The following is an 18,478-nucleotide window of genomic DNA, read 5'->3' on the forward strand; positions in this document are numbered from 1 at the left end:
GTATGTAGACAAAAGGGGAATTTTCTACAGATGTCTCCACAAATAGCTTACAGAGAGTCAGAAGAGATGTAAACAGTAATCTGTCCTCTTTCCTTTTTGTTAGTGAAAATGAAAAGAAACCCCTAAAGTTGAGAGACTAATTAGAAAAAGGGAAAAAAATCTCTGATATATAAATACACTCTAGAATAGACACACTCTTCAAAAGAATGCTATTTAGGTATATATGTTCCATATAGATAATTATAAGAACAAATAATGTGTGGTACTTCAAGTTACTGTATATGACCCAGGCATTTTCAATATAATAGTTATTGAGAATTGTCACAAACCAAAGAAACGTACACTTGGTGTTTACTGGCACAAAATATCACTAGCGTGGCATCCTTTTGAATGTTATTACACGTTTATACGATTATTTTGCTAGTGCTACTGCTGTAAGGGTTGTTCAGGCCTGTGTTTATAACTTGACATTGAACTTGTTCTGTGGTGAAATAGTGTCTCAACTAATTTTTATATTTTAAAATCAATGTTAATGTTTTAGTCATGCCATAGATCTGATTATTAATTTCTGTGCCACACAGATTGGCAGGAGACATTCTCAAGTGCTGCGTCAAAGATTTATACAGTACTTGAATGCATTGAGGGTACAGAAGCTTTGTCTGCTTTCTGTGTATCTCAAAGCTTTTTTGAAAGTACATAGCATGGTTGGAATTGACATTTAAAAAACATTACAAGTTGAATGGAAACAAACGTCTGTATAAACCAATAAATGCAGCTCACTCACTGTCCCTTGCTCATATTCCCCAATATCACTCAGTGATTGCATGAGTATCTTGGATTTGCTATGTGACATTTCATACCATATGGGCTGTGATGGAAAGTGCTAATGATAAGTGGGCCTTTCTGTTACTACTGTTTAATTCCATTTGTCAGTTAAGTCAGACCTTTAACACTTTTAATATTGCACACTTTGGGATGATTACAGAAGAGATTACTTTAAAGAAGTTATTCAAGTAGCTCTTTGATATTGCATCTTGAAATGGAACTTGGCAGCAACTAGATTCATGGGTTGCAATAACAGATTTAGGGATGGTTTTTTGTAGTTGTTGCTCAATGAATTTGTATACACGAAGTCCTTAGATAAGTCTTTCCTTATCTTCCTTAGCTTGTCTGACATTCAGCAGAGTAAAATCATACGGCTCTAAAATGTGTTCACAACCGCAAGCAAAACCTGCTACCGTATGTGCATGCTTACACAAGTGTATTAAGTTTGTTTGTGTTTGTTTTTCATGCTCATAGCTTTAGAGGGCAGGATCAAATCCTTGATGTAGTGACAAAACTGTCTTGTCTTATTCTTGCCTTTTGGACATGTATATCTTTATAGGCAACTGCATAAAAATGTAGGACGTAATGCCTAGCTCTCAGTTTTTATTCTGTCCTTGCTCAGTGAAACATTACCTAAGCAAAGAAAGCATTTATAACAGGGGTGGCCAAACTTACTCATCCTCTGAGCCACATATGACAATCTTCAGAATCTTCAGGGGGCACACCTGCCAGAACGCGGGTCTTTAGCCCCACGCCTGCTGAAGCCCTGAGCCCCAATAGACACACCCTGTGGGGCTGAAGCCCCAAGACCCCCCCCTCCTGTTGGACAGAAGCCCCTACCCTACCACCCCTCTGCAAGGAAGAGGTCCCGAGCTCCCCCCTGCAGTCTGGTAGGTGGAGACTGGGCAGGGGGTGAAGTTATGGGGACGGGTTCCGCGCACCGTACTTCAGCTGTAAAAGAGCCGCATGTGGTTCACGAGCCACAGTTTGGCCACCCCTGGTTTATAAGAACCTCAAAATTTGACCCATTTCTCTTTACCTTTTCACATAGTAATTTATTCTAGTCCAGAGGTTATGCTTAGTGTGATGCAATCAGCCCTTGACAGATGATGATCTCAGTTCCTTTCATCTTTAGTACTGTAATACAAAAGCTGGGCTGTTACTAGTGAATGTTACAGTTTGATTAGAGTTTGGCAAGTGCAGTACATATTTTAAAAATGCTGTAACATCTAATTTGTAAGAAATAATTGTACAAAACTTGATAGAATCTTTACTGACTTCTATAATTATCTGCTAATGTTTGCTTTACAGTTAGAATCAAGAATAGAAGAGCTTAAAAAAGAAGTTAAAACTGCTAAAGACAAACTTGTAACACAAGATGCTGCAGTCAAAAATACTATTCAGCAATTGCATAAAGAGATGGCATTTCGTATGGACCAGGTAATTTTGAATTCCTTTGAAGTTTTAATAATTAAATCTCTCATTAAAGAATTAGCTTGCTGTAGGAAACATTCAGCAGCCTGAGCATTGCAGTCAGTAGATATGTTGAAAATTGATACACCAAGGCTTCTAAACTTTTTTTTAATTAATAGGATTCAATTATTCATGCATTTTGATGGTTAGTGAGCTTTCAAGTATTTGTAACCTTTTGTAGAGCCACTAACACTCACATATGCTTTGTCTGGCCACGCTCTTTCATTTGTGTATTTATATGTAAAATAATAAACCCTGGAATGATTGTTTCCCTGTAAATTTTAATTTGATCAACATTTACATTGGTTTGGAATGGAGGGAGAAGTCCACAATTATGCAGGCTTACCAGTGAAATCTGATCTTTTCAAGCACAATTAAAATGATACAAAGAAATAATATTTTCACCTCATTTTATGTTGCTGGAAGGTCATCTGTTTTCTTCCTTAAGATTTAGCCAAGTCAGATGCTTTCTCTGTGTTACAAGAATTTTAGAACATAATTTTTGTTTTCCTTAATGAAACAATATTAGCAATATCTGGACCACAAAGTCTCTATGTGAGAAATGATGTACAGCTGAATAGTAATTGTTAAATTATTTAGTGGAGGGACAATAACTGGGGAATGGAACTGGATATCTGCAAAAATATTTTTCCACTTAGGAGTTATCAAGTGTATATTCTCCATTTTGGAGTCATCAAATACATTCCAACTGCACCGGCCTGCTGATTATGCAGCTGAAGTAAAATATTTAGCTTTTAGCTTGCAAATACTTAAACACATCAGTTACAACTCTGAGTAGTCCCATTTAAATCAGCAGGACTGCTCATGGTAGTAATGTTAAGCCAGTGCGTACCTTGCTTGCAGAATTGGGGACTTTAAGACTTGCCTTCAGTTATGTTTTAATTACTGTGTTGGAGTACTGTGAGTATCCATTGTTCATGTATAAAAACTATCATCAGTGAAATGTAAACTTATGGCTGAATTTAAATTTTTAAAGGCAAACAAGAAATGTGAAGAGGCACGCCAAGAAAAGGAAACTATGGTGATGAAGTATGTTCGAGGAGAAAAAGAGTCTCTAGATCTCCGAAAGGAAAAGGAGTTACTGGAGAGAAGACTAAGAGATGCAAATAAAGAAATTGAAAAGCACGTGAATAAAATCAAACAACTTTCTCAGGAAAAAGGAAGATTGCACCAGCTCTATGAAACCAAGGTACTTTTAAAGAAACGGTTAAAAGCACTATTTAAATAATCAGGAAAACACTTACGTGTCACCTTTCATTTAATAATTGTGATATCTTATTACGTTCCCTTTTACTGTGTGGCTGCGAAAGACCCATTTTATGTCAATATATTATTTTTGGGAGTGGGGGGGAATGAGATTTTATTGTCATCTTCCTGAGATTCCTATGTGTTCTTCTGAACTGAAGTTTGTAGCATGCTAACAGCACAATTTTCTTTTTGCAGCCATTATATTGTAGATCGTCACTTCTTTTACAAACAGTGAAGATTTACAAACACTGTAGAATTTTGTTATACTTTTTTTTCTTCCCTTGTGGCTGTCCATACTGGCTGAGCCATCAAAGCCTGCACTCCTTTTTGGAAGTCAGTATCAGGCCCTTTCCCTTGTACTCTTCCACAGGATTGTTTGACTGACTGAATTTTGAGGCATCTGTGCAGATATGTTCCTTAAGTACTAAGGTTCAGCAAATGCTCATTACAAGTGCAGTGTCAAGGCAAGAGACAAACATTTAAACTACCAGCGGTCTAAAAATTTTGAAATGTAATAATTGTTTAAACTAATGGGAAAAAAAACAAACAACCTGATTTTATGCTCATGAAAGATCCAGTATTCTCCCCAAAACGGAGAGGGTTCAGACTACTCTGATGGATTTGATCATGATCATTGCTCCAAGTGATCATTACTCACAAGAGGAAGAAGATCAAAAGAACCATCTTATTGAAACTTGAGAACTTTGGTTCCTGGAGCATAGTTTTTATGTATGTCATTGCCATTCCTGCTCCTAAGAATTAAGCAGATTGGAATGGACAGTGTGACCTGTTCAGGTCAGCAAAACAAAATGTAGCTGGTAGGTCTAACTTCTAGCTTAACAGTCAGGACAACATTGCTTGGAGACTTATATTAGAGTGATTCTGCTGCCCTCACATGGTGCTTTTGTAAACCTGTTTTAGTTTAGATCTCTTATTTCAGAAATATTATTTGCTGCTGGGATTGTATTATAATGCACGGGTTTTTTAATTGCAAATATTAGTTTGTAGCTGTTGGTATCTAAGGTTATCTCAGTAATATGCTTTGCTGATTAATACCATTCGATGTTCACTTGAAGAAAAATAGAGTGGTGGTTTGTGTGATGTACATTTTTTTGGCCAACAATCACTGTTGCCCTTCACCGTGTGTAGTCATTTACATCAGTGCAAAATGTGTCAAACAATAGCAGTGTGATTTGATAGTGTTTTACACCCACTTTGCACTGATGTAAACAACTATATTTAGGTGCAGCCTAACGATACCTGACCTATTATATCTGGCACCTATCTAGGCAGTTGTCCTCTCATTATTTGAACAATTTACACTTCTTTCCAATAATTGTCCATTTAGTCAAATATCCAATGTACACAATGCTTCTGTCAGAGTACCCACAGAAGTCAGTAAACCTCACATTTTCTGCTATATCCTCCTACAATTTGACCCCCACCCCCAAACCTGCATCTTTCCCGTAAGCCTGCAAAAAGAAAAAGGGGCTTTGCCACTTGTCCAGAAGATCAGTATGTCTAATCTGTCATGGATCTATGCAATTCCAGACAAAAAAGTCCTTCTGGAAAACAGTCTGCTAGAAACTGTCTCAGAATTAATCAAGGTTGCTTCAGATAGAATCTCTCCTCTGATCACAAATGTGGCAACAACACACATGGACAGAGAGGCAGTGTCTCACTGAGGGCCCATAGACCTAGACAGTTAAGGCTTTAAGACCCAGTCCTGTAAACCTTTAGCGTGGCTAACAGTATGCAGCTTTTTGCAGGTTTGGGGCCTTCTAGATGAAATCTATTTGTCACTCATGTATGAGGCTAATTCTATAGCTGTATAAAAATTGGGATTTAAAATCAATAAAATGTAATCTGTGGATGTTTTTGTTTGTTCCTTTTTTTTTTAGGAAGGTGAAGCCACTAGATTCAACAGAGAAATAGAAAAATTGAAAGAAGAAATCAATTCTCATATCATCAAAGTAAAATGGGCCCAAAACAAATTGAAAACTGAAATGGATTCACACAAGGTTAGTAAAGCAATACCATGAAGTAAGATCATAATGAGTCCAATATAGTTGCTATGCCATTTTCTTGCTTAGTAGCACTAAAATGATTAAAAAATCATTGTTTACTTTTTAACTTGATGGATTTTGGAATAGTACTTTAAAGATAGTGATATTGAAGTGGAAAATGTGAAAGGATGGATAGAATATATCAGTGTTTCTCAACCTGGGATGGATTTAGGGTGTAAGTGCAGGGCCAGTGTTCGGGGGGGGCAAGCAAGGCAATTGCGTGGGGCCTCATGCCGCAGGGGGCCCCGCAAAGCTAAGTTACATGTTTCAGTCCCAGGCAGCGGGGCTCGGGCTTCGGCTTAAGCCCACCACCCAGGGCTGAAGCATCTAACTTAGCTTTGCAGGGCTCCTTGTGGTGTGGGGCCCTGGGCAGTTGCCCTGCTTGCCATTCCCTCATGCTGGCCCTGAGTATTAATTATTTACTTCATTATATTTAAGGTAAGGGGTTACAATTTTTTCAAGTCTTAATAGTGAGGTCACTTTTTTAATTTAATTTTATTTATTTTTAAATCCGAGGGGGTTCGCCAGCACAAAAGATTGAGGAAACACTGGAATATATCCAGGGTGATTTCTGCTTTACTCTGATTTGCAAGAGTGCTTTTAATTCAGTCTGTTGTAACACAGTGTGAATGACACATCCTACAATCCTCGCTAAGAATTTCTTCTCTCGCTTCTCCTGAACAAGTCAGTTCAGACTGTGTGCACAGTCTAAATCACAAACAGTAACAGTCTGATTTAGGGTGACCAGGCAGCAAGTATGAAAAATCGGGACAGAGTGTGGAGGGGTAATAGGTGCCCACTTAAGAAAAAGCCCCGAATATTGGGCTGTCCCTATAAAATCGGGACATCTGGTCACTCTAGTCTGATTGGAAAAGAGGAAAGCAACTGGACATGGTTCCTTGCACTTGGTTCTCTTTAAATATGTATATTGCAAAAACAGAGAGAGCTGAATTACCACAAGGACAGAGAGATGACCACTAGATCCTCGCTCTTAAGAGCTTACAACTGTGATAGGACGAAACACATTGCTGTGATTGAACAGTAAAATTTTCAGTTACATGATTTTTTGTGTGGAGATAATGAGTCAGCCACTACAGGCCACTTGTTTTTTCAGTGTTACCAAAGGGAGCCTTCAATGTGGCTCATGGAAATGTGGCTACAGGAACACAGTGGTAAAAGCAGATTTTCCCTTGAAGTTTTTGAGTTGTGGTGTTGCCATTCTGGAGAGCCATAAACAGATGATTTAACAGTTGGTGGTGCAGCACTTTCTAAGCAAATATTATGATTCTCAATAAAATCATTAGTCGGAAACTCTATTAGAATTGAAAACGTTTTGCTGATAACTCCCTTTTCCCTGCTAATTCAAAATCTTGCTCTGTGACACTCTGTAGGTTCAAATAGTTATTCATGGTTTATTTTCTAGGAAACCAAAGATAAACTCAAAGATGCAACCACAAAGTTAACTCAAGCAAAAGAGGAGGGAGACCAAATACGGAAAAACTGCCAAGAAATGATAAAAACATACCAAGTAGGCATACTTTCTCATGAGGTGAAATTAACATGTTTAACATCTGATTTTTTGTTTCTTATTTTCATCTTAAATTGTAATAAAGTGAAAAATTATTGCATGCATGCATGCCACGAGAGATGTTATGCCATTAAATGTATAAATGTCAATGATTAGAGATAAATAAAAAAAATTAGGGAAAAAGTGAGATCTTGAGTCCAGTTTCATTTGAGTGCAATGTGTTTTTATATGTTCAAAACTACTATATATGGTGGTACAAATTACAGATAGTGATAAGAATGTGTGTCTTCTGTGTTCATAAAATAGGTAAAGAGTTTTTCTTTTAAAAAAGCTCTATAATTAAAATGCTCCCTTTTTTTTAAATTTCTTCCAAATCAACTAGGAGTCAGAAGAAATTAAATCAAATGAATTGGATGCAAAGCTCCGAGTAACAAAGGGCGAACTAGAAAAACAAATGCAGGAAAAGTCTGAGCAGCTGGAGGTAAACTGTTGTTGTTGTTATAGGCAGTATGACTAGGATCTGTTAATACTAGAGTACACTCCCTTTCAGAACCTGGCATTAAACCTAGGATTCCACGGGCCTTGTCTACACTTACTGGGGATTGACGCTGCTGCGATCGATGCAGCGGGGGGTTGATATAGCAGGACTAGTTAAGACCCGTTAAATCGACTGCAGAGAGCTCTCTGGTCGACTCCAGTACTGCACTGGAACGAGAAGATTAAGGTAAATTGATGGGAGACTGTCTCCTGTCGATGCAGCATGGTGTAGATACCGCAGTAGGTCGACCTAAGCTATGTCAACTGTTGCTATGTTATTCACGTAGCTGGAGTAGCATAACTTAGGTTGACTTACCACAGTATTGTAGACAAGGCCTGAGTCTTAACATTCCTTTTCTGTCTAACAAATAGCTATGGAGCCCTCTGGCAAAATGTCTCATCCCCCTCTAGTGGCAGGTTGACCAAGCCTAACTACTTTCAGCTGCTACCATTTACTGTTAGCTCAAGTGGTAGAGGTCTGTTTGTGGATGAAGATATCCCTGTGCTATTTGATGATCCATCTTGGAGTTCAATGTGATTCAGTATGATGAAACATCTGGGCTTTTTTAGTTTGCCTTTTGAAAAAACCCTAAGAAATTACATCCCCAAAAAATTACATTAAGAGCACATTAAGGTTGCAAAGTTAAGCACATGTATTATGATGCAGTCATTAGTTACATGATCACATACTATATCTTGCGCAGGACTCTGGGCTGATATTTATTAAACCCAGGTAGTTAGGCAGGCAGCAAATAAGTTCTCTATTGGTGGGTGTAGTCTTACAGTGGATGAGGGGATCCTGTGCCTCCTAAAATGACAGTGTTCTGATGCTTTCTCCCTTTAAAAAGGTACACTATGCCAAAATAAAAGAACTGGAGGACCTGAAGAGAACATTTAAAGAGGGTATGGATGAGCTGCGTACACTAAGAACAAAGGTAACTAAAGAGTTCTCTCTTGCCATGAGACTGAAGGTGGAACATAAGGATTTTGAAAACAGATCCTATTGTATCTGGCTAGTTTACATAAAGAGCAAGAATAATCGTGATCTGGCATAGAGATTTGTCAACATGAATTCAGGATGGCTGCATTACTCCTAAGCATCTGTCATGGAGGTTGTGGAAGTCACAGATTCCATGACTTCCTGCGACCTCCATGACTTCTGCAGTGGCCAGTGTGGCTGACCACAGGGTCACCCAAGCAGCTGGCCCTGGGACCAGATGCTCAGGCGGCCCTGGGAACAGCCACACCAGCTGCTGTTGGAGCAGCTCTGCAGCCAGCTGCTCAGGCAGCCCACAGCCAGTCACACCAGAAGCCCCGGGGCCAGCCGCACCGGCCACTATTCTGGCAGCCTCAGGTAGCTGGCCTCGGGGACCACCGGAGCAGCAGTCTTGGGGGCGGCGGGAGCTGCTGCAGCTTGGTGGCTCCCAGCAGCGGTCCTAGGGTGGCCAGAGCAGAGGTTGGCCCAGGAGCTCCCCCATCCCTCCCCTGGCGGGCGGAGCAGCGGCTGGCTCCCCAGGATCCCTTGCCAGAAAGGGAGTGGAGCAAGTTCTTACCTTTCTGCTGCTGGATGTGGTTACTATCTCAGTTTCCCCTTCTGGAGCTGTCTCATTACTTTAGAAGGCATAGCTCTCTGGGGGGGACATAAAAGTCCATCCTTTCTGGGGTATCCTGAATCCCAGATCAACAAGTAGCCACCTGGCCACAAGAGTTCATTAAGCAAATTTCCTCCCGATTGTGTTCCATCGACCATAGTCTGTTTCAAAAACATAAAAGGTTCCAAATATCTGAAATAGCTGAAGATCTGGCCAGAGGCTACATGATCACAGGCTGTCTCACCTAGGAAAACCTAACAAATTTCCCCATCTAGATTTCGTGGGGAACAGATGACATGGAGGAGGCTTCCTCCCTCCCCAACTGGGGCCCTGGAAAGGAAGCAAGTACTTGCCCTGCGCTTGCCACAAACACGGCTCAAATGCCCAAGCTCGCTCATTTCACCCAGTGGGGAAAAAACAACAACTCCAAACAAAGCCCAAGCCCAAAAATAAATGAACTCTATGTCCAGGGTTTCTTCTTGGGTAGTATTAGTCACTTCATAAGTTTTTTTCCTGGAGAGACCCATGAACAGCCACAGTTCTTCTCAAAGTTTCCCCCTACTATCAGGAAGACAAGGGTTTATAGAGTAGCCTTCTTTCCCAGCATGCCTTGCTGCCCAGGTTAGACTAGAGGCTGTTTTTAAAAGAAAAGGAGTACTTGTGGCACCGTAGAGACTAACCAATTTATCTGAGCATAAGGTGTTGCTCACGAAAGCTCATGCTCAAATAAATTGGTTAGCCTCTAAGGTGCCACAAGTACTCCTTTTCTTTTTGCGAATACAGACTAACACTGCTGTTACTCTGAAACCTGTTTTTAAAAGGCCTGTGTACCACATTTCAGGAGGATAGAACATAAGAATGGCCATACTGGGTCAGACCAGTGATCCATCTAGCTTAGTATCCTGTCTTCTGACAGTTGCCAGTGCCAGGTGCTTCAGAGAGAATGAACACAGCAGTCAACCATCAAATGATCCATCCCTTGTCTCCCATTCCCAGATTCTGGCATCAGAGGCTAGGGACACTCAGAGCTTGGCGTGGTATCCCTGAGCCATTGGTGGACCTATTAGCCAAGATGGTATCTTCTTTGAATTTATCTAATTCTTCTTTGTATCCCGTTATACTTTTGGCCTTGACAACATTCTCTGACAATGAGTTCCACAGGTTGTCTGTGCATTGTGTGAAGAAATACTTCCTTTAGTTTGTTTTAAACCGGCCGCCTGTTAATTAATTGGGTGACCCTTGGTTCTTGTGTTATGTGAAGGAGTAAATAACACTTCCTTATTCACTTTCTCCACACCAGTCACGATTTTATAGACCTCTGTCATGTCCCTTTTTAATTGTCTTTTCCAAGCTGAACAGTCCCAGTCATTTTAATCTCTCCTCACATGGAAGCTGTTCCAGACCCTTAATAATTTTTGTTGCCTTTCTCTGGACCTTTTCCAATTCTAATATATCATTTTTGAGATGGGGTGACCAGAACTGCACATAGTATGCAAGGTGTGGGCCTGCCATGGATTTATACAGTCGGCAATATAATTTTTTCTCTTAGGAACCATCAGGAAAGGGATAGATAACAACATTGTGTTTGGCTTTTTTGACAGCAACTGCGTGTTGAGCACATGTTTTCAGAGTACTATCCATGTCTGTGTGGGGCTGTTTCTGTATGTACCTCTAATTGCAATATTCTGATCATTGCACATAGATTTTTTCCTAGTGGAGGTGGCCCAGAGGTGTTCTGACAGCACAGTATATTGCCATGCAAGAGATCAGAGTACAGCTGCATTTTCAGAGTGTACTAGAGGCTGCACACTAGGCCTCTGAGAGCTCGTGAAGAAGTGCCACACATCACTGATGAGCAGCCCATCTATCAATCTGTTGGCCAGCTCAAGAGCAGCATGGACTAGCTCTGTAGGGAGAAGCATTTCAGTTCTTAGACAGAAGCATGGGTGAGCATGATGTGGGTTGGTTGTGGTAACTGTAGGAAGATGAAACTGCAGCTTGGCTTTGGTCCACCCATACGTGTGGGTTTATGAATCTTTTGGAGGGGGATGGTATTATCCCTCTTAAAGCTTGTACGACTTGACTATTTTTAGAAGCTAATTCTTATAGTTGTTTTGTTTTTTATGTGACTGAACTGTTCTCTGTTTTAGCTTTTGATCTGTGAAATAGTTTGCATCTGATTTTATACATTGCTCAAAAACAGGGAGGGAGTACTACCGTAACTGTGGTTAGAGCTTTAGACCTATTGGATGAAACATACTATCCTCTGAAGTTTGGCAGGAAAATAACCAATTTACAATTAAGATTATGTTCTTTTGCACTTAGGTAAAGTGTCTGGAGGATGAACGGTTGAGAACAGAAGATGAATTATCAAAGTACAAAGAAATTATTAATCGGCAGAAGGCCGAGATTCAGAATTTACTGGATAGAGTGAAAATTGTAGATAAGCTGCAGGAGCAACATCAAAGGTATAAACTAAAGGTTTTAAAGAATTTATTTGATTATATAGATTTATGTTTTGGGCCTGGAGCATTTCTATACTTTAAAAGTATTGCTGCCTTTACAATGTATTGGACCTTAGAGAATCTGTATCCTCTCCCAGCTGTGGCGTGTTCCTCATAGAACCTTTCTAAATTATTTAGTCTTACAGGCACCCAAGAGCAATACTTTGAAACCTGACAGTTCTAGGGTTAACTGATAGCTGTAACGAATTACCTTTGAAATAGTACGGGGCAAAATTTAATCTCTGTGGTAACTCCATTGACTTTGGTAGTATTCCAATAGGGATGAGTTCAGTCACTGGTCCCTAATCATTTCACTAGATTTCAGTAAAAGTGACAGATATGGTGTACGGTGGATGGTAATAGGTTGTGTCACACCGGTTTTTACTGATCGATGCTCGTTCTACTGCTGACTCTGGACAACCTCCATTCAAGGAAATCAGCCAATGCTCATTTTATTGAAGGGATGAGAGAAATGGAGCTAGTGTCCCCAGTGTTTTGGAGATAGGGAGGGGAGAGGTTGCTGAGCTGGGAAGATCAGCCCTCTCTGAATATGATGGATACATTCAAGTATTACAAAAATACAAACTTAACAAATCTTCTTTAACATATGCTGCATTAAATATTATTAACTAATACTTATGAGCATTTGTGTCACTAAAAACCGTAGCATCTGTTCAGCTGAACAAATGCCATTGCTTCAAGGAAGTGAAGGAGCAGACAAGCTGATTCTCCCTTCACTTGCACCAGTTTGACAGTGGTGTAGTTTATTTAATTGCCATGTAGCTAATACAGATTTACACCCAGTGATGAGCTGCCAGAAGTTCAAGAACCGGTTCCTTCACTCGCTCTGGGTCTTCAATGGCACGTCCTTCAGTCCCTCCGGGTCTTCGGCAGCACTGAAGGACCTGCCACAGAAATGCCCCCGAAGACCTGAAGCGAGTGAAGGACCCGCCGCCGAAGTGCTGCTGGCTCAGTAAAAATTCACATGGGAGCCTCCACAGCTGAAAGCTCCGGCAGGACGGACAGGACGATCCCACGGGCCACATCCTGTCCATCCCACCTGAGCTTCCCCACCCCTTTAACAACCGGTTCTAAACTGGCTTCAAAATTGAACAACCGGTTCCAGCTCACCACTGTTTACAGCCCTGTAAGTTAGAGGAGACTGTGGCTCACGGACATTCCAGAGCAATGTCAGAGCATAATCCTATTTCTATATGGTACATGTGAACTAGAGCAAAAACACATACTATCCATTTTCATGGATTCTGACAATGTTGCATTGGAGGCAGATGACCATCGTTTAAACAGAAACGCCCACATGTGCCTGTGGAATTTGTAAGCAATTTTCATTTGAGGTTGAACAGCATTTAATCAATTATCTGCTTTCCTTATGGTTTATACAACTAAACGTTTTCAGTTCCTTATATCAACCTTGGCTCCTATTAACATCATGGCATCAATCTTTTCGAGAAAACTGCAGTCAGTCAGACGACACCTTGATCAATATCAGTTACTCATCAACTACAGGAGGGCTAATACATTTTCCTCCTCTGATGATGATGATTGAACAAATATTTGACTAGGAATTTCATTAGGTTGGGTGGGAGGGAGAATGGAAAGCGGGGCTTTCTAATTCTTTGCATTTTAATTTACATTAATAATGTACTATCCCAGGGGAGGAAAAGCCACACACTAAAAGAAATATCTCTGTCAAAATAACTACGTTTCCAGAGACTCTGCCTACATGGCACAAAGTGGAGGTTTAGCAGCTTCATTGCTGCCTTCCACCACAGGGTCCCTTTTATAACTACACAGGGCAAAATACACGTTGGTCGGTGCTGTTAGTGCTTGGTCTAGAAGAGGCCAACCCTGCAGTGACAGCAATTGGAGGTGGATGGCCAGTTGCAGTATAGGGGACATCTGCTATTATAAAAGTAGCTAGAGAAAGCTGTAGCCTTGCTCTGAATTTTCTTTTAGTCACCTTTTCCGGTGTATGTCTGAATGGAGGTTGTATAACCACTGCTCTGTTTTGCAAGGATAGTGTTCTAAATAACACTTGCATATTCTGTATAATGAAGTTGCTGGATGCAGGGTATTCTACCCTAACATGCCCAAACTGCGTCATGATTTGTTTGTTTGTTGTTAAGCGTAGTGAAACAACACAGTTCGAAATGTGCAATGGGAAAACAGCCTCTCCCAAAGAGTATGGGATGAACTGGAAATATAAATGGGGTTATTGTAAGGAAAATAGCTGACATCAACCCAGAGTACTGCTGTAATTCATTGTATGTTTTTCTAAAAGGGCAAACAGTATATTTGGCTGTATTCACATGGAAGAGAATGAGACAAAGGAGGGAATAAACGATTAACATTCCCTAGCTGGAATACAATACCAGCCATACTTTTGTGGCCACCAAACCAGCAACATGCTACCAGTCACCATACTATGGCCATAGAGAGGGAGCAGCTTATAGCAATGTGGATAATGCCAGGTGTCAGCTATCTAGTTTTATAAGAGTTGGGCTTCATTTTCAAAATTATGAATAGGTGTGGAGAATGCATTTGAGTGCATCCAAAAATGGATAAGCATGTTAGCCTAGTGATTTTATTTCTTCTTTAAATGCAATGTGACTTGAACATCTTAAAGTAACCTGCAGAAAAATTTTTAAAAATGGGTTTGCACCTTTTTTACTGTTTTATGTGATATAAGAAGTGCATGTAACTTGGTTTGGGTTTTGACTTGCTCTTTTCTCCCTTAGTGGGGAGAGAGGTGGTATTTTTACATTAGTTCAGGTCATGTCCAGGCTAGATTTCTCTCTAGTGGCTGGAGGACTCGAGAAATAATATCACAAATGCAACTCTGAGGGGAAAGGGATATTTAGTATGTTCCTAAAATTTGTTTTTGGCATCACTTTAGCTCCAATGTCTAACAGGTCATCTTCACTGAAGATTCAGCATCGTGCCCCTTCCATTTAAAGTGTGATTGCACGCAATACACATGACCTACTCAAGGGAAGGGATGGGGAGGACAGTGAAGTTCTCCAGAAAAGGCAAGAAAGAGCAAACGTGACATTATTCAGATTTCTATGGTACAAAACAAAACAAACTTTAAAAAAATACTCTAAACAAACAAAAATAAAATAAAGAAGTGCAACCCCATTTAAAAAATATCTTTTTGAGGTGTCCTTTGACATTGTGGCTTAGATGCCAGTCTCCTTTTGGGATTCTCATGAACATTTGTATGTTGTAACCTTAGAGCTAGTTTTGTAGAACTGACAAAAAATCACAAATTTTGTTTAGTCTGGTATTATAAGAAAACCAGCACAGGCAGAGAGCGTTCCTTAATGCCGAGATCCAGTTCCTGGGGCAGGGAGAAGGAAACCAGTACTCTGCTGCAGAAGTCTCGTGTTCTCATTGTCTCAGTGCCAACCTCCTCCCTACGAGGAAAGGCCTTTAGTACTCTCGTGCTTGAGGAAGTCTTCATTGAGTATGGTGGAGGTTTCTTCCCTTCTTTTTGTAAGGGAAGTATGTGCTGCTGACTGATGAGAAATGTGCCCTAGTAACCCAGAAAGACAACTCTGCCTTGTTTGAGGTAGCGACATCAGAAGTAGAGGTCATTTTACATTAAGATTCCATTTATAAATACTTTTAAGTATAGTACATACTGGAGTAATGTGTGTCATAGGTGGCTTTATAAATGCATCAGTAGAAGGTATTAGATAGTTATAAGCACCCTGGTGGACTCTAAAACAGTCTGACAATTAAGCATGTATTAACACATCTAATCATTCATTAACCTTTTGTAAACTATTTATAAATCAAACCTTTGTAGAAAATGTGATCAGAATAGAAAAGTGACTTCTGTGAGAAAGCAAAGGTGTTTCTATTAAATATACCTCTTAAGAGCAAGGTTTTTTTATCTCCTTTATTAAAGAAGTTATCAATTTAGGACAGGATGATCTAGTGCTGTGACTTTTTTCTCTGTGGAGGTTAACTGGAATTTGGAAACTCTTGACTAATCTACCTGATGAAAGGAAAACTGTCTGCTTTGAAAAATCATAATTCACTATTAGATTTTTCCTTTAGTTGGGATTAGAATGAAATGAAATACTTGACCACGTAATAGTCAGTGACCTAAAATTAGGTCTGTCCTAATGAAGAGAACAGCCGATGTCTTAACTAGGTTATTGTGGAGGATTGTTATGTAATAGCTGGGTCTAAAAGAATTGTCAAATACCATATGAACGTGTGGCAACAAATCACTTAGGCAGGTTTAGGGTGTATTTGTGGTAACAAAAAAAGCATGAAAAGATTAGGGGTTTTTATTTACTGAGGATGCATTTATGTAGTAACTAATATTTTCCCAAAAGGTTGTTATGAAAGTTTGTGAAGAAGTTTTGTTACCCATTGATTACAAAGTAATGTGAGACACAATGGATTATACTGACATGGCAGGCAAAGTATTAAATTGATATAAATCAGAATGGCCCTGTTCCTAATACACGTTTTCTGCTTCCATAAAGAGAAAGTGTGAAAACATTCCTGTAGAAAATTCAAGCTCGTTAACTGGGAAAGGCTGGCAAAAGTAGTACCTTATAGGGCTAATGCTGCAAGTTGCTAAATGCCTCCTGCAAAATTCTGAGTGGTTTCACTTCATATTGACTTTAGATCAAGCCCTGTGACTTCATACAAGTTTTCAAATTAATCTTCTCATGCAGTCCTTTTTATTAATAGCGAGTGATGAATACTCAACCATCTAGCACAGTCAAGGAGCATATTGTAGTTGACATCTTAATTACAAACGAAAATTAAAGAAAAATGCACCACGCTATAGTCCCCAAAGACTGTAAAGTTAAGTCCAATAAATTGGTTAGAATTGAATTGAGCTACAAAATTTGGATCCAGATTTTTTTGAATCCACCTTTCCAGACTTCACAAGATGCTCAGATCTGGGATTTTGGCCTAGTCTTTATAGAAAATAGGGGTCAGTTGCAACCTTGGATCCGAATTCAGATTCTAAATCTCCCCAAAGTTTGGGGTGTCCTGCTCTGAAGTTTTGGTTTAGATATGGGCATGCAAACCTGGCTGTGCTGTGGCCCCTCAGAATAGACAAGGCTAGTCATGGGAGCTAGGCTAGGGGCCATAGAGAATGCACTGGATTCATCTTATCTTCCAGACATCCTCCACCACGTTACAAATGGAGCCTTTGCGGTACTTTGAAACTGGTAGAACACTTTGGCAGGGGGAGGCAGCCACTTGAACTCATGGGGGTGAATCCCCCATCAGGGTCGACTCAGTATTGTAACAGTATTACTATTATAAAATGGAATTTTCAAATTTATATAGCATTCAGACTCTTCTATTTACTAGTCATTATTAGGGATATGATACTGCTGAGGGCATTCTGTGCCAAACAATTAAAAATTCTGCACCAAAAACAAAACATTCTGTGCACAATATTTTAAAATTCTTCAAGTTTTATTTGCTAATAATTAAATGCAGAGGCTCCAGCATGGCAGTGGAGAGCAAAGGCCGCTGGCTGCACGAAGATGGGAGATCATCTTGCAGCCTCCCCAGCACCCACCCCGGGGACACGGACTCAGTGGTGAGGCTGTGCCCAACACTGACACAGCACAAGGCCTGGGCCTGCCCCAAATACACCCTGGGGCCCTGGCCCTCTGCGCCAGGCGCACCAGGTGTGGGGCAGGCAGGCTCAATCAGGCAGGATCTAAGTGTGGAGCAGCTCAGTGTGGGGGGATGCCACTGTGTAGCGAGAGGATTCTGTGGGACAATCTGGATGCAGGCAGCTCAGTGGGGAGTCTAGCTGTGGGGGAATCTGGATGCACAGAGGATCATTGGGGGGGTTTCCAAGTGCAGGTGCAATGGGACTCTGCAGGGGCTTCCAGGAGAAAGTGGTTGGGGCTCAGTGGATGGGTCTGGGTGTCTCAGCAGGGGAGTCTGGATGTGGAGGCTCAGGGGGGTGGGGCTCGCCAGGGTGGGGCTTTGAGTGCAGGGAGCTCAGTGCGGGGTGGTCTGGGTGCAGGGGGCTCCAGATGCAGGGCTGAGGTTCAGTAGGGTGGAGTTAGAGTATGGAGGGCTAAAGGGGTTCTGGGTGTACGGGGTGAGGCTTGGCAGGGGTGTCTGGGTATGGGAGGTCTGGATGCACAGGGGTTGGGAAGATGGGGGAGCAGCTCCCTGTACAGTGATCCCTCCCCCTGCAGCTGAGGAGTAATGGGGGCAGGAAGCAGGGGAGGATGCTGAGCTTTCTGCAGCTGGGGGAGGTTTCTGGGGATGGGTCTGACACAGGCCTGGTTACTCCTTGCTGGGGAAGAGGAAGTCCCATCCCCACCTGCCTCCACTCCAGCAGTAACTAGCAGCTGATCCCGGCTCAGGGTAGGAACCACTGGCTGGGGTGCCCTAAACTTGTGGTGATTTACCTCTCCGCCAGCTGCTCCGGGTGCCTTAAATGATGTACCTGCGCAGCTAGGGAGTGGTGCGCGACTGCTCTTTCAGCTTCCCTTTGCTTCCCTGTCAGAAAGTCATTCTTCTGCAGGGAAGCAAAGAAATTTGTGCGGGACGTGAATTCTGTGCACGTGCAGGGGCACAGAATTCCCTCAGCAGTAATATGATTGGGATCACTAACAGCTTGGAGGTAAGAAATATCTTTCAGATGTTGTTACAGAT

General features: G+C 41.1%; 1 protein-coding gene across 4 annotated transcripts in view; it reads left to right on the forward strand.

The window, feature by feature from the left end:
* The window catches only part of CCDC186 (coiled-coil domain containing 186), a 55,377-nt gene that overhangs the window by 23,180 nt on the left and 13,719 nt on the right, over positions 1-18,478 (forward strand). For 3 of the 4 annotated variants that reach the window (XM_077823100.1, XM_077823099.1, XM_077823101.1), the window contains 7 exons: positions 2,137-2,265; positions 3,296-3,508; positions 5,469-5,588; positions 7,057-7,182; positions 7,544-7,642; positions 8,547-8,633; positions 11,616-11,758. In XM_077823100.1, the coding sequence (XP_077679226.1) occupies positions 2,137-2,265; positions 3,296-3,508; positions 5,469-5,588; positions 7,057-7,182; positions 7,544-7,642; positions 8,547-8,633; positions 11,616-11,758 (917 nt within the window). The remainder of the gene's footprint in view (positions 1-2,136; positions 2,266-3,295; positions 3,509-5,468; positions 5,589-7,056; positions 7,183-7,543; positions 7,643-8,546; positions 8,634-11,615; positions 11,759-18,478) is intronic. The other variant, XM_077823102.1, reaches the window with a different exon arrangement.

Source organism: Eretmochelys imbricata, chromosome 7 (assembly GCF_965152235.1).
Source record: "Eretmochelys imbricata isolate rEreImb1 chromosome 7, rEreImb1.hap1, whole genome shotgun sequence".
Lineage (NCBI taxonomy): Eukaryota > Metazoa > Chordata > Testudines > Cheloniidae > Eretmochelys > Eretmochelys imbricata.